At 41.0% G+C, this 17,165-nt stretch overlaps 1 protein-coding gene across 1 annotated transcript in view; it reads left to right on the forward strand.

Moving 5' to 3' along the window:
- The first annotated feature begins 9,701 nt into the window (after positions 1–9,701).
- The window catches only part of CFAP100 (cilia and flagella associated protein 100), a 31,834-nt gene continuing 24,370 nt past the window's right edge, over positions 9,702–17,165 (forward strand). The window contains exons 1-5 of the mRNA XM_015823095.1: positions 9,702–9,792; positions 11,772–11,922; positions 13,041–13,124; positions 14,876–14,982; positions 16,904–17,096. Coding sequence (XP_015678581.1) covers positions 11,856–11,922; positions 13,041–13,124; positions 14,876–14,982; positions 16,904–17,096 — 451 coding nt within the window. The 5' untranslated portion in view covers positions 9,702–9,792; positions 11,772–11,855. The remainder of the gene's footprint in view (positions 9,793–11,771; positions 11,923–13,040; positions 13,125–14,875; positions 14,983–16,903; positions 17,097–17,165) is intronic.

Raw genomic sequence — 17,165 nt, forward strand, 5'->3', positions numbered from 1 at the left:
ATCATTATCTCATCCTATCCATTCAAGTAGGAATCTGACTTTGTTATAAGAGAGGGCTCAGTACTTTAAACTTAAAATTCTGGCAAGCAATATGCAGTTTAATTGAATTCATTAGGGTTTTTTTAGTTAATTTTCTACATATGTGAAGAACAGTTTAGATTGGCTCAGCGTGGCACCTACCAGGGGAAGGGTGGGCATGCCAAACAATAAAAACTATAATGTATCATCTTGACCTGTATTGTGATACTCCATGCAGATATGAAAGAGCTGACCTTGTGTTGTGATTTCAGGATCAATAAAGGAGAATATTTGTAGCTCAGGGTTGAAATGAGGAGTCCTTGGTGCTCTCTGAGCTTGGTTGTTTTCATTGCCCAAACTAGGCAACATTATCAGTGCTAATAAGGAGTGCGGGTTTGTTCTCAGTTTACATTCTAGTACAGTGGTCCCCAACCTTTGCGGCTTGGCAGCTGGCGGGAGGGGGGAAGAAGGGAACTGGGCTATGTGAGCGGTGGGCCAGCATGCAGCACAGCTCAACTTGCACAAGCGGCAGGCCAGCACACATGTATACGCAGCTCGACTTGCGCAAGTTGAACTGCACACATGCCGCCTTGCAAAAGTTGAGCTACGTGTGCATGTGTGTGCACACAGGCCCACCACTTGTGCAGCCCGGTTGTGAATAGGCCACGGCCCAGTAGTGGGCTGCAACCCAGTGTTTGGGGACCTCTGTTCTAGAGGCTCGCCCTCTGATGGTTTTGGGTTGGAGTGTTTCCTGATGGTTTGTTTGGCAATTCCTTGATTGGGGTATTGTTTACTTGATCATTGGTTTGATGTTAATCTTGGAGTTAATCTATGCTCATCTGGGTGCTGATTGCTGGTGGGGCGGTGTTTTGGTCTTTTTTGTCTCTTTTTGGCTGGTTGATTGTTTCCTTTGCATAGTATATAGATATTGTTTACATCGATGTGTCTGTTGTTGTTGTTAGTTGCGAAGTCATGTCCGACCCATTGCAACCCCATGGACAACGTTCCTCCAGGCCTTCCTGTCCTCTACCATCTTCTGGAGTCCATTCAAGCTCACGCCTACTGCTTCAGTGACTCCGTCCAGCCACCTCATTCTCTGTCGTCCCCTTCTTCTATTGCTCTCAATCTTTCCCAGCATTAGGCTCTTCTCCAGTGGGTCCTTCCTTCTCAATGTGTCTATTGATGGCTAATTTGTCAGAGCCCCAGGCTTCTAGAAGTTCCCTAGTGTTTTTGGACTTGGTTTGGTCTACGATGATCACAGTTTCCCAACTGAAACTATGGTTAAGTCTGTCCATATGTTGTGAAATTAAAGAGTTTTCATCATGACTTTTGACTGCTACTTGGTGTTCATGGACATGTTCTGCCAGTTTTCTGCCTGTTTATCCTACATAGGAACTGTTGCAATTATTACACTGTATATTGTAGATGACTCCTGTTTTTTCTTCCGGGGCTCCTGAGTCTTTTAGCAGAATTGGTCTTGCCATTTGCAACCTAGAGAATAATAATAGCAAAAGCAGCTGTGTTCTAAACCAGCCTGGGCCAATCTGTAGCCTTCCAATGAGTTGAGGCTGATACTTTGAGGCCTGCCAAGATAGATGCGCAGAACTCACTTGAAAATTTACACTCTTAGTACATGGCTCTGACCAGCCTATCCAAAGGAAAGAATTTTCTACGGCAGTAAATAAAAGTGCCATGGGATTCAGTGGCAGCCTTGCCCGTATAGGTATGCACTTTTCAATAAATTAGCTTATAGCTCAAATTAGCTTGACCTGGCTTCAACCTCATAGGAATGAAAGTGCTCCAAGTAACCTCCAGAGTGGACTCCTAAGTTTAGATGAGTGCAGTTGGTAGCCTTTTCAGCTTAGTTTGCTCCCTGCTTGTTTTAACTCCCAAGGAACATGGTGGAAAAATAAACTTTACAAGGTTCACTTGTACAGTTTAATAATGGTCGTTTTCATCTGAAAATGCCATTTGGAAAAGAAGGAAAGAAAGAACAAGAGCTAAAAAAAAAGTGAAACAGTTATACAGTAGATACAACATCAGCAACTTAGTGCCCTCCAAATCTGTCTGGTGGTGCAATTTTCAAATTTATCACACATGTGGCCTTTAGCTGCAGTTTCATTTTAATGGACCACAATTGACAACCCAGTGAGGTCACCAAAGTGGGCAGAGGTGGAGTGGGTTCAGATTTGTTTTGGAAGAGGGGTGTTATTTTAAGCATAATCAAAGGGCTTCGTGCCTGTTGTCAATACTTTCCTGTTTTTTTGCACTTTGTAATGTGTCAGAATGGAAGGAATCCAGTTGCTTTAAAATCACTGTTCCTTGAAGGCCAGAACTCTGAAAATTGGAGGTGCCTTGGGTAATTCATAGTGCCGAGGATGAACAATTTAGAAACAGTCATACCCGAATGGAACATAATGTGCAAGTACTATTTAACTCTCCTAATATTTTTATCTCACTTCGTTAGCTCAGAAGGGGAACTCTTTATCATATGCACTTACCGAGATCTCATCATTTTAAGTCCCGTTAATTTCAGCGGATCTGTTCAACATATGGTTGAATCTGAAACCATCCAATTTAATTACCCAATTCTATATATTTTTTTATCATACAACAGACGCCTAAACGTACAAACTACCTTACAATGACAAATGTGCTTCTTTCATTTGTTAACAGAAGAACTGTTTCTGATTTTTATTAGATCGCACCAGCACAAGAAAGAAGCCATTTTTAACATTTCTTCCTTCTTCCCTACATCATGATTAATCTGGCAGAGCCTTATTACCCTTGAACTATATTTTAGGAAGACATAAGCTGCAAAGGGAAGAGGGAAGCAACCACAATTAACCACTAGGACCACTGGTGGGAGCATCCTTTGAGTTGGATTCTGGTCAGAGAGAGTTTAGAGTAGTAAAAAAGAGCAAACTTGGGGGGCTTCTGTAAAAGCAACAGAGCAGGAAGTAGAGGAAATTACCAGCTGTAAAACAGCTTCTTACTTTCACTTGGACATGCATAATTGAAAATGTATCTAAGAATACTGGCCCTAAATTCTACTGTGTGCATGCACACAAGGAAAAAAAACAAGGGTTAAGAAATGTTTTATCTGTTTTGGTCCTCGAAAGAAAATAAATCCCAGTGTGGAATGACACCCCATGGTACATCTGGGTAATGCATGTCTTAAGAGTGGAAAATTTCTCTGAAACCATTACTAGACGTTTTCATAACAGAACAGTTGCAATGAGGAGCCCTTGTTGCATCACACTGCTGCTGACATTTTAAGGATATAGAATGAAAACAATGCGAACCAACCATGTATGGCTTTTGACCTAAAATCTGGAGGATCAAATGCCAGGGCAAAAATGACACAGTAATATTTTTCTGAGCCTTTTACGGGAACAATAAAATCTCTCATAATCACAGCTGATTTTCTTGATTTTATGAAATGGCCATTTTTTGCTTATTGCTTTACATGGCATAATTCCTACCTTAATATGTAACTGGGCAAAATTAAATTTAATAATATAGATCTAATTTAGCCCCTGAAGTGGTTCATTCTTTGACTGAACTGCCACAAGCCCCTTTTATAAATAGATGCAAATATATATATATTTTTAAGAATAACGGAACCCCTCCATATTGAATGTTAAAGAGAGGCATGCACTCATTGCATACAAATAATAGCTAATTCGGTGAATTCAATGCTGTGTCTAAGATTCTAATCATAGGCAAGGGTTCTAATCAGTCAAATATCCCTACAGTTCCTTTTCCGATTGCCATCTTACATCTACTAAGTTCCTTGCAATCAGGCACATACGTAGAATGTGCACTCATATCTGTATAAAATTATAACATTAATGCAACTATGCCTAATGTTGCAGCTGTAGATGCAGAATAAGGCAGGATTAACAACATGGGATACATTGCTATGCTGTTGATCAGTTAGACTGACCTGTGAAGAAATGTCAGTTTGGAATAATGATAAAGTTAAATGGTTGACTTGCTTTCTCCCAAAACCGAGAGATCAAATAGATCAAAAAATATTAAGGGCTAAGGCAAGACTTGCATTCATGTGCAATACTGGATTTTGTATTTTTAATGACTTTATGTGTGTGAATAATTACAGGGATGATCAAGTTGGTTCACTTTTGTTTGTGTAAACAGGTTGTTCATTTTTAAAAAAATATCCTAAATGGAAGACAGAAAATCTGTTTTTCGTGGCTTGTGAGCAAGATTAAAGATCCTTGCAAAGATTAGGGCACCTTCCCATTCAGCCTTTGGCAGGACATAACAAGCACCACCCTTGGGAAGACAGATGGGAAATGGACCAGCCCTGCCAAAGGCACCTGCATTCCTCATAAATGTAGTACATAGCCTGTAATTAGGTCTGTCATGTGAGCTGATGAACCTATTAGCTTCTGTCAAATGAATTCTGTTTAATTATACTGTGGAAAATTAACCTAACAGCTCTAGGCTAAGAACTAAGTAAGAAAGGGGGCTCTGCACCCTTACCTAGACAGACCAAATGACTGCCTAATTAAGATACATCCTTTATTAGCACAGTATGGGGGTGGTCTGATCCAAACAGCATTGCATTGCATTTAAGGTGAAAGGATATCCAAAGTTCATCTGAGATAGCAACTAACCAAGTCATTATCAAGTGGAAGAAACAGCTGGGGCACATTGCATTTCATCAAGTCCCAATCTCCTGCATGATATAGGGAGATCAAGAGGCCTGGCAACTCTAATAGTTACCTGCTCACTTTCATACCTTTCTCCCTGGTAGGTTTCCTTCAGTTATGTACTTCTAGGTCAGTGGTTCTCAACCTGTGGGTCGGGACCCCATTTGGGGTCGATCGACCATTTCATGGGGGTTGCCAAGCAAGGCTGTCCGCCATTTTTTTTGTCCGCCATTTTTTTGTCCGCCATTTTTTCTCCCTTTTCCGGTGGGTGCCTTACCTCCCTTGGGCTGGGCCAGCTGGTGGTCGGCCTGCTCCGTCTCTGCTGCTTGCCAGCTACGCCTCGGCCGGCGCAGGGGGCGGAACCACGCATGTGCGGCGCTCCCGGGCAGGGAAAGTCCTCGACTTACGACCAGTTGGGTAGTCCTCGACTTGCGACCGGTTTAGTCCTCAACTTACGACCGGTTTAGTCCTCAACTTACGACCGGTTTAGTCCTCGACTTATGACCGGTTGGGGTCGCAGCATTAAAAAGGTTGAGAACCACTGTTCTAGGTCTTCACATTCATTTCTCCTGCTCTGCATAATATATCAAAAGTATAGAAATGATATGCTAATGTTTTTCTTGCTCTGTTATTAGAGCAGTGTTTCTCAACCTTGGCAACTTTAAGAAGTGTAGAATTCAACTCCCAGAATTCCCTATTCAGCAGTTATGTTTGTTTGCTGTTAAAGTTACTGGTATTTTGTTTTCCTTCCTTATAAGTGCATATTGCCCATAATTAGGTTTATTGTATGAACTGGTGACTGTATTCCCATCTGTCAAATGAATTTCATTTAACTATATAGCAAAAGGCAGACTCTTTTTTTCTTAAGTTATGGAATGGGAAAAGTGACGCTTACACCATGTTCAACATCTGTGTGTCCTACATATATGTATATATAATTTGAACTTCTGCTCTGGAAATTCTAATTTATGACAAAAAGCATACACTTGGAAGAATCGATTCATCTCTTCTTGATGAACGCTGTGGGGTTTTCTCCAGCCAAACAGATGTTTGGCATGTTACTGTTTACTTTTTTCCTCTGACACTATCACTCTTTCTTGCTTACTTTTTTCCTCTGACACTATCACTCTTTCTTGCTTTGCTTCATTAAGTGTTTCTTATTGAGTCCACTACTGGAAGTGGTTTTGGACACATAAATAAATGTGTCTGTCTGTGTGTGTGCATAAGAGAATAACATAATCAAATATTATAAATAACACCTAATCTCAATGTTGAAATAAATCATCTAATAAATACAGGTAGTCCTCAACTTACAACAGTTCATTTAGTGACTATTCAAAGTTACAGCAGCACTGAAAAATGTGACAGTGCTGTTTTTCATAGACACAACCTTTGCTGCATCCCCATGATCGTGTGATCAAAATTCAGAAGCTTGGCAACTGCTTCGTATTTATGACCATTGCTATATCCCAGAGTCATGTGATGACCTTTTGTGACCTTCTGACAAGCAAAGTCAATGGGGAAGCCAGATTCACTTAACAACTTTATAAACTGCAGTTTATATGTGGCAAGCAAGGTCGTAAAATGGGGCAAAACTCACTTAACAAATGTCACACTTAACAACAGAAATTTAGGGCTCAATTGCAGTCGTAAGTTGAGGACTACCTGTATTACAAACACATGCTATCAGATGGTGCCCAGCACTATTCCAACTTTGCTGATGGCTGCAGATTAAAGAATATTAAGGACATAATGGCAGGCAAAGTAATGTTAGATTCTGAACTGAACTGTCCTAGGTGTCCCTCCTTATGGGATTAGTATTGTTGCAATGTCTATGGAGATTCTCAGTCATCCAGGTCATAGTTATCCCAAAGATGCTTTTTCACGAGGCAACTGGACTTTCTTGTTTTTCTTTGAAGACGTTTTGCTTCTCATCCAAGAAGCTTCTTCAGCTCTGACTGGATGGTTGGGGAATGGAAAGATTTATACTCCTGCAGACAGCTTCTTGGATGAGAAGCAAGACGTCTTCAAAGAAAAACAAGAAAGTCCAGTTGCCTCGTGAAAAAGCATCTTTGGGATATTGTTGTGATGGGAACTCTTTCGATTGGAAATGCAGTGCTTCATTTACTTCAAAATGTGGTAAGTAAGGCCTGATTAATTTGGATGGGTTTTTGCTGGATGACAGCCTGTCTTGTGCCTCAAAATGATTCCCCTTCACTGGACATTGACCTCTGTTATAGGAAGTTTCAAATGATTTCCCACAGGACAACACTATCCAAACTGCTGGCCTTCTGTATCTCCTGCAGCAATTAACGTTTTATGTAGTGAAAAATATAAAAAAGTGTCTTGCTTTTTACGATATTCTCCAGTTGCCAGGTCTGCTTCCAAAAAATAGCGGACAAGCGGGGGTGTGTGTGTGTTAAGTAGTAAAAAAAAGTAGACTGTACAGCTTTAGATTACGTACCATTTCATCATAAAGCTTTTGAATAAAAAAAATGTCCACTATTTTGTGAAAAAAAATAGTGAACATAATGTGAAAAAAGCGGACTGTCCACTCAAATAGTGGACACCTGGCAACCCTATCACTGGACTGATCGTGAATTCTTTCGTTACTGCTGTACCTTGTTTCGTTTAGTTTCCAGATTTACTTTTCAGATTGTGCGAACTTGACGTAACGCGCTCGATTCCAGCTCGCTGCGATCTCTACGTCCACGTTGCATCCACCAGCGCTTCTTTTCATTATGACGTCAGCAGCTCCTGGCAACAGGAGAAAATGGTTGCCTCGGCAACGTAAACAAGAACGGAGAACAATGGAAGAGGCGGAATGCCGAGAACGCTGGAGCCTGCCTCTTGTCCGAAAGCGCTGCGGCGCTTGAGTTAAATTGGCCAAACGGACTCGCAAAACCTCCGGGACGGATGTTTGCCGCGCAGAAGCAATTAAAAAGAGAAACGCGGGATCGGGAAATTGTGCTTTCTTTCAGTAGAGAGTCATCCTTTTTTTTTTTTTTTTTTTTCTTTCCACAATCGGAAGAGAATTCAGGGTGAGCGCGATCTGCTTTCTTGAATTTCCAGCGTTGGTGAAAAAAAAAAGGCTGTTGTGCTTGGGTTGTCTAAAAGCAGGGGAAAATCTACAGGGGGGAAAAAACAAAACAAAAACTCAATATTGAAATTAAAAATCTACGTCTCTGGAGTGAGATTACCCAGCGATGTATTTACATCTGTGGTCATTCGTCTTATATTGCTATCAGGAGGTTTTAAACTCCTTTTACTACGTTCTCCTCTCTCTCCCCCTTCTCCCCGTTTGATTTATATATTTGTGCTTTCAAGTGCAATATATTTACGCAAGCACTTTTTTGTACTTTGGTTTCCTGTATGTAACCTTTCTGGGAGGGAGAGAGAAAGGATGGCAGCCCCAGGCTGTATTTGAACAGTATAATATTAAACAGGCTGTTAAACAGTAATCCTGTCTCAGCTCTTGCATGATGGCAGGCCTCAAGTCAAAAGGTTGTTTCAATCTACAGCAGGGGTCTTCAAACTTGGCCCTTTTATGACTTGTGGACTTCAACTCCCAGAATTCCTCAGCCAGGCACGCTGGCTGAGGAATTCTGGGAAATAATAATAATAATAATAATAATAATAATAATAATAATAATAATAATAACAACAACAACAACAATAACGATAAACTTGGAAGGGACCTCGGAGGTCATCTAGTCCAACCTCCTGCTCAGGCAGGAAACCCTATACCATTTCGGACAAATGGCTGTCCAGTTTCTTCTTAAAAACTTCCAGTGTTGGCGCATTCACCGCTTCTGGAGGCAGGTTGTTCCACTGGTTAATTGTTCTCACTGTCAGGAAGTTTCTCCTTAGTTCTAGGTTGCTTCTCTCTTTGGTTAGTTTCCACCCGTTGCTTCTTGTCCTGCCTTCAGGTGCTTTGGAGAATAGCCTGACTCCCTCTTCTTTGTGGCAGCTTCAAATGGAACTGAAGATGGAATTAGTGTGGTTTCCTCCCCACTCCCCTTCAAAGGCAGCTGTCTTTGAGCTTGCTTCCTCATCTGACACGATGATGAGATGCTTTGAACCTTTTGGGTCTCTTGGGTAAAATGCAAGTAGTTCTTGACATACAGCCACAACTGGGGCCAGAATTTCCATTGCTGAGGAAGGCAGTTGTTTAATGAGTCATGCTTGATTTTTATGATCTTTTGTTGCCATGATTATTAAGTGAATCACTGCAGTTGTTAAGTGAGCCAGCTGGCTGTTAAGCAAATCTGGCTTATCCCATTGACTTTACTTGATGGAAGCCCCTTTGGGAAGGTTGCAAATGGTGATCACGTAATCCCAGGACTCTGCAACCAGAATAGCAATAGCAATAGCATTTAGGCTTATATACAGCCCCACAGCACTTTATAGCCCTCTCTGCTGGTTTACGATATAAGCATTATTTGCTTATTGTCCCCGACAATCTGGGTCCTCATTTTACCGACCTTGGAAGGATGGAAGGCTGAGTCAACCTTGAGGTCCATCAGGGTCGAACTCCAGGCTGTGGGCAGAGTTTGCCAACAACACTGCCCTTTAATCACTGCACCACCAGAGCTCACGAGTAAACACACACTTGTTGCCAAGTCCCCAAATTTTGATCACATGACCATGGGAATGCTGCAATAGTCATTAGTGTAAGGACCGGTCATAAGTCACTGTTTTCAATGCAGGTGTAACTTTGAATGGTTGCTAAATGAATGGTTGTAAGTCAAACCTGTAGTTTATATAATTCTGAAAGATGAGACCTGCTACTTCTGAGTGAGTGAATACACTACTGAGGCTTTAGGGCTTCAAGAACCATTTTACTAAGCAGAGAGGAGTTTTCTAAATACTTAATACCAAATTCAGGCCTTTGAATCAAGCTTGACTATTGGTGATTTCATGGTCATAGTCATGCAATTTTCTAGGCATCAGCATGGAATTGTTTTCCATCTTTTTCTTGCAGGATTGTTTTTCTCAACTTCCCAGTCTAGCCTACAACCTTAGCTTTTCTTGGTGGTTTCTTCTCCAAGTATCAGACAAGCCCAATCCTGCTTATCTTCTCGGCTGAGATAAGGTGGGTCAAGGACTACTATCTCTACAGGAAAAAGGTAAAGGTTTCCCTATCCCAGTGATGGTGAACCTTTTAGAGACTGAGTGCCCAAACTGCAACCCAAAACCCGCTTATTTATCTCCAGGTGCCAGGTGGGCGTGGTCCACTGGGTGGGTGTGGCTGTGATGGTCATGGCAAACTGGGTGGGTGTGGCCAAGGTGGGCGTGATCACCTTGATGTTGCTTATGGGGAGGGATGCCTGTGGGGGCTAGGCAGGGTTGGGGGAGATCCAGGGGGTCTCTGGCAGGTGGGGCGGTGAGCAGGAGGCTCATCCTGCAGGGGGAGGCGAGGCAAGGTGGGGTTGCCATTGTCGCAGGGCAAGGTGAAGCAGGGGCCGGGGTGGCTGCTGCCTGTCATCGGCCCCCGCATACAGAGGTCAGCGAGCGCATGGGGCTGACTGTCCGTCAGCAGCCACAGCCTGCCGGCCCCTCAACCGGCGCACTCTGGGGCTCTGCAGCTCACCACCAGCAGTTCAGAGAAGCCGCCTCTGAGCTGGAAGGCTGGCTGACAGCTGAGGAGGCAATGCAGTGGGACGTGCCCAGGAAAAGGATAGCATGCGAGGTCAGGAGGGATGGGACAGGGGGGAGGGAAACCAGCCATGCTGGGATGCATCCGACCACGTGGGACCTCGGTGAGTTAGCGGGCAGCTGGTTAAAGAGGGACAGTTGCCATCTCCGGGGCATGGCGTGCATGCCCACAGAGAGGGCTCTGAGTGCCGCCTCTGGCACACGTGCCATAGGTTCGCCACCACTGCCCTATCCTGTCCTGGGCTCATCTCTGTTTCTTGACTGAGGGAGACAACATTGTCTGAAGACATTTTCCATGGTCATGTGGCCATCATGGCTATATGTACATTCCCACTGAAATTGTAACTATCTACTCACGTTTGCATGCTTTTGAATGCTAGGTGGGGCAGGAATGGGAAATCTACCCAGGTCTCAAACATGGGCTGTCAGCTTTCCAGCTAATCTGAGCCATCACACACCCCTCATCCACTGATGTACTTTACAGTACATCAGCTTAATTTATTAGAAGCTACTGAAATGAGTGTGTATATGTGGTAAGATAGTTTTCTTGAAAACAACTGCTTCAAAGTTACCCACCGATGTAACACTGAGAAAGCACCTCACAGAATTGGTAGCCATTAATGTCATAGTGATCCTTCCTCATGGCTGAATGAGTGTTAATAATTGGGAAACAATTTCCAACTGCAGATTTCCAGACCCCTTTAAAGCAAGCAGACTACTTAAAATTATGGTGATGATGATTTCTACAGATCTTTTTTTGTTCAGATTAGCAGCATTTTATTTGACTCCATGAATATTTTATGTGCATGTTTCCCTTTTTTGTTTTGTTTTTGCTTAAAAATGAAAATAAACAACGTGTCATCCTTTTGATTTAATAGGATATGGCAGGGGTAGGCAACTTTGGCTTTTTTATGACTCGTGGACTTCAACTTCCAGAATTCCTGAGTCAGCCATGCTGGCTCAGGAATTCTGGGAGTTGAAGTCCACGAGTCATAAAAGAGCCAAAGTTGTCTACCCCTGGGATATGGCAATAGTGATACAAAGGTTGGGAGTAATTCAGGTTTTTTTCTATGGTGGAAAAAACTGCACCTGCAAAATTCCTTTCTTCTACATGTCATGAAATTGTAGACTTTTAATGTTGGATGGGGAATTACAAATCATTCAACCTAACCCTTTTCTCAAGAACAAAATGGATGTCCAGTGAATCGAAGCCTCCATCCTTTGCGACTGTTTGACGCAGTCTCGTTTTCAGTTATTAGGAGGGCTCTTCAAAATCTTTTTCATTACCATTTCAATTTCTGGCCCAAATGTTTAGCAGTTATAAATTAGTTTCTATACCATTCTATATCAGGTTTAGACGATCAATGAATAAAATCGCATTTAACAAAGGCTTCTTTATTCACATCTCTTCATAAGCCAAGATTCAGTGTTGCATCTTGAGACATCTGTTCACCAGGTGGGAATTCGTCAGCATTCTTGTAAAGCTAGAGCATCCTCAGAATGTCTGGAGTCTCGTTTGCCCCTTCAAATGCATCTACGGCCTCAGTGGACTCTGAAGAAATTTACAGTAAGACTATTTTGTTTTATTCCCTAGAATTTAATGCTTCCTTCCTTTCACAGTTTTAAAATTCATGTTAGGGTGTGAGCAGGTCCTGAAGCAGAATACAGACCTATCCTTATTATACATGTAGGTTGTTCCTTCTGAAACAGGCAACTTCATTGATGCTTGGTTTCTTTGGAGTTTAATACCTGGAGCATAACCTTCTCCTAGGTTGAAGTGAACACTTCTTGCAGGTCAGCAAAAAAGGTATCTATTGACATGGTGATGCTAAGAGGTACCAGGTTGTTTATTGAGAATTTATGTTCATATGGCTCTGTGTGTGTTTGTTTGTGTGTGTGTGTGTGTATGGGGGGGGAGAGAGAGGCCCCTATGGCTCTACTGTCAGGAAGATTATTTTTTCTTAATCTTAAGTCTGTTGGAAGGGGATGTTATTAATGAATGTGACTCTGTTCCCTATGAATAGAATAGAATAGAGCTGGAAGGGACCTTGGAGGTCTTCTAGTCCAGCCCCCTGCTCAAGCAGGAGAACCTATACCATCTCAGACAGGTGATTGTCTAGTCCCTTCTTAAAAATCTCCGGTAATGGAGCGCCCACGATTTCTGGGGGTAAGCTGTTCCACTGGTTGATTGTCCTCACTGTCAGGAAGTTTCTCCTTAATTCCAGGTTGCTTCTCTCTTTGATCACTTTCCAACCATTGTTTCTCGTCCTTCCTTCTGGTGCTCTGGTGAACAACGTGACCCCTCTTCCTTGTGGCAGCCCCTCAGATACTGGAATAATGTTATCATGTCTCCCCTATTCTTTTCTTTAGACTAGCCAAACCCAAGTCCCACAGCCGTTCTTTGTATGTTTTAGTCTCCAGGCCTTTGATGATCTTAGTTGCTCTTCTCTGAATTTTTTCCAAACTCTCAACATCTTTTTTGTGATATGGTAACCAAAATTGGCTGCAGTATTCCAGGTGTGGTCTTACTAGGGCACACCCGCAAAGTGCCCCATACAGATTGGTCTTCAGTCTTCAAACATTGAAGTATGATAAGTCCTGTGATGCTGACACTTACGTCCTAGCAACTTTCCCAATAACATAACTTATTTCTGGATAACTGAAATTTGTTCTTTATTGGTTCAGGGACACGAATGTTATCTCAGCAAACTGGAGATGTGTTTACAATATCCTCTGCTAAGTCTAGTTCTGGACGAGGTACCAAGTCAAGTAAGTCTCTCTTTTTAATCGTCAACTCCCAAATCCTATTATGCAAACAATCCTCAGCAGATCACTGAGCAATTTTAACACAATAGGTCAGTTTTCAGAATTGCCGCACAACAGAGAAAGCCATTCCCATTTTAGCAACTTTGAGCAAATCAGTTACCATTCTTGCATTATTGTTTCTAAACTTCCTCGACAATAGGATGTTTCAGGGTCAGAGCATCTTTCAAATAATGTAGAACCGATGTTCTTTAATGTTCTCTTGGGTCTGAAATCCAATGATATATTGTTGTTTTTTCCAAAACAATTTTTATTAGTTTTCTATTTTACACCAACACAGCTTAAGAACCCACATGGAAACATGGTGATCAATGTTTTTTTACAACAAACAATAACATAATAAATATATACACATTATTTCTTTAAAAATTCCCTCTCTATCTATATAGAATATTATACTCAAATTAATACATTTTCAGATGAATTCATTCATTACTATGTCTAACCATCAACTGCATTAATCAATAAAAAAATTTAATCTATAAAAACCTATATTTCTTCACACATTTAAACTTAAGCTTAATAAACTCTCCATTTATTTAAAAACATTATAATCAAGTCAATATCTTTCTAAAACCAATTCATTCACTAATATGACATTTCATTCAAGTTATATAATTAAAAATAAACTAACATTCTCTATTTATATTGTTATAAGCTCATTAAAACATTTCTAAAACAAATTTTCATTGAATATATCACTCTATATAAATTTCATTAATCAATAAAAGTTTACAAACTCATTATCCATCCCAAAGATCCTGTATCATGCTTTCTTAATTTTGCAAATATTTAAACTTAAACTAACATATCCATTTACTATTCAGGTGCCCCAAGTATTTTTTTTTTAATTTAAATATTATTAACTCCAAAAATAAATTCTTCTCTTTCTGACCAATATTCTATTGTTTTTCACTTTTTCTCCAAATCTCCAATAATTAATTCCATCCCAATGATATGTTTTCATGAACATTAAAACCTTCCCTTTGCGATCCTTGCCATACCTTTGAAATTCTTTTCAGAGCATCTTGAGGTCACAGTGAAGAATAAAGAAAAGAAGAGGGGATAAAAAGAAACATTTGTTTTCAAAACCAATGTTTATCATGTGGCAAATAATAAATTGTCTTGATTTTAAATAAGGCTAAGTATAGAGCTATTCATAATTTGGAAATGATTTGGACTAAATGCTTGAGATACCATTTAAATGTGAACACAGCACTACTGTGTCCAAATCTCTTTTCTAGTATGATATGTTGCAAGGTTTCCAAAAAGTCTTTTAACACAAAATGGGATAACTCGCTGTAGAACAACTCGCTGTGGGACAATTCAATGCTTAATTAATCATTTTAATCAGTTACTTTTATTATCGGTGACCACATTTCATTGAAAGTAGTGTAACTCTTGTATTTCTGGATTGACTTTAGTTATTATTATTGGCCAGGTTCCGTCGAAATTAATTTAACTTTTATATTTGTTGAACTGTCCTGCGATGAGTTGGGCATGGAATTATCAGTCAATTATATTTTTTCAAATGGTCATTCATTTGTGATGAACTTCACCAACTTTCTTTCATTCTTCTTTGCCCAGTTGGACACATTTTGGTTATTCTTATTAATTTCCTCATTATGTTAGAAAGACATAATGCTGCTCTGCTATTGCTTTTCTATTTTTTTTTTAATCTTTTTTTTTTCTTGCAGCTCCTCCTCAAGACAGAGACCTGCTCTTGGAACAAAACCCATTCAAAATCCCTGCAGATATTGATATTTTTTTGCTGCGAGATAAACAGAAAGAAAAGGCCAGGATGGTATGTAGAAAATACAGGACGTTTCTGAAAGAAATTCTCCTCACCTGTGGCCAATCAGAATGCCGACTATGTGATGTGCCCTCTTCCCACTGAACTGGTGTACTGTCTCATTGAATTAAGAGATTTCATAGCAGAAATAATGTCATTACTCATGCAATATTATTTTGTATGGGTTAAGGAGAATGTCTGAGACTTTTAGAAAAAACTCTGTGTTAAATAATAAGATACACCAATAGTTCTGGAAAAGAGTCAAAAGTGAAACCTAAGCTGAAGTGGGGAGAGCTTATTTTTTAAAAAAGACTACAGACATTAGGAGAGGATTGCGTGTTCAGACAGCATGGATAGAGAGACTCTTCTTTCTCGTAACATGGGAATCCAGCATCATCCAGTGAAAATGACTGGCTATGATAGCTGGAGGTTATGTTAACTGGAACTCAATCCAACTGGAGGGCAGCGGGTTAAGGAAGCTTGATCTTTGCTTTCCTTGTGTAGTCTTGCTCAGCACTACTATAGATTAAACAAATGTGGAATAGCAGCACCAAAGCTAATTTCATAGTAAGTACTGAGAGAAGGATACTATACCTCAGGTGTGTGGTATGGTATAGGGTTTCTTCCTTGAATAGGAGGTTGGAGTAGAAGCCCTCCAAGGTCGCTTCCAACTCTGTTTTTCTGTATTCTGCATATTTCATGTATAACTGATTTCATGGAATGAATAATTAGCTCGAAATGTAAGGACCTGCCCCAGCTGGTCCCTCAGGAAAGTGAAACTCTTGACTCCATTGGGGTTAATCAAAAGAACTTTTACTGAGAGAAAGTAGATACAGAAAAGTCAGGCTGAATCTGAACGTCCCACACAAAGCATTTTTTTCACTTCATCAAACCCAACCCCTGCCATAACCAGTCCATCAACATCCAATGTGATGCTGCAAGATTGTTTTGAGAACACTGAGGTGCTGGGTAGATAACAGGTCACCCTCAGGGTACGACAGCCTTGGAACCAGGCTGGAACCGGCTGGGAAGGAATCTGCTTCATCTCCGAAAATAATCCCCCTCCCTAATTCCCAAGCAGTTACAGCAAAAGTGAAAGCATGCGAAAAATGCCAGCAACCTTCCTCCCTACTCTCCAACTGAATGACAAGACAACAGCATGGTGGATCTGACATGCTGCCCCCTGAAAAAAATGACATCAGTCCTGCAGAAGGAAACATAATAAACAGGGAGAGAAAGAAAATTAGGAAGTTAAGGGAAACATTATTTAGGTTTATCAGGGTATTGATTATGAAAATGCTTTACAAGTCTGGGAGCTCTAACATGGCAGTGATTTACCTACTCATTTTAGGCTTTGGGGAAATCCTTCCACGCTACTAAATATTAGAGTTCTCCTATGCCCGCAGGAGTCTAAGATCTCTCCACCTTTAAAATGTTGCTCCTGCTCAGGAGGTGGTGGAAGGCTCCCCTAAGGGGAGAAATAACCTCAGGTTTTAATAAACTACAATGGAACACAGGATGGCCCCAACTAAGGGATTTGGCATTTCCAGTTCTGCAGTCACAGGGTTTATAATATGTTTGATGGGAAAGGGCCCCACAAATGTGGGTCCTAATTTCTTCGAAGGTTTTAGAGACTGTAGGTAATGGGTGGAGAGGTAGACACGATCACCAATATTGAATGGTTTGGGTTCTGTGTGTTTCTTGTCAGTCTGAGTTTTGTAAGCCTACTGGGCATCTGCAAGGGCTTTTCTTGTGACTGGCCATGTATTTCATAATTGGGAGACCCATTCTTTTAAAATACAGTTCCATTTTGACCTCCTGTGCAACTGCATTTTCTTTATGCTGGAAATATACATTTGCTGGGGCAGCCATCTTATAAAGCCTCCGATAACCGATGGAGCATTTAATCAACTCGCTCTTCCTTTACCTCTAGGAGCGAGAGCGACGGAAGACTCTGAAAGTCCATGAGAAGATGACTTGCTCCACTCTGCAGAGTGCCAAGCAGTCAGGATTCAAGAAAGCGATCGAAATGGAAGAAGAAGCTGAGGACAAGGAGTTAGCAGCAGAAGCCGAACGACTCAAAGCTCTCCGAGAAAGCCTCTCCTGGAAGATAGCAATTACTAAAGGTAGCTGAGGAAAGCATTCAGATCCTAGGATGCTATGAGGCAGGATAATTACTTGGAATCAGAACATAC

Source organism: Protobothrops mucrosquamatus, unplaced genomic scaffold (assembly GCF_001527695.2).
Source record: "Protobothrops mucrosquamatus isolate PMUCROS unplaced genomic scaffold, P.Mucros_1.0 scaffold1767, whole genome shotgun sequence".
Lineage (NCBI taxonomy): Eukaryota > Metazoa > Chordata > Lepidosauria > Squamata > Viperidae > Protobothrops > Protobothrops mucrosquamatus.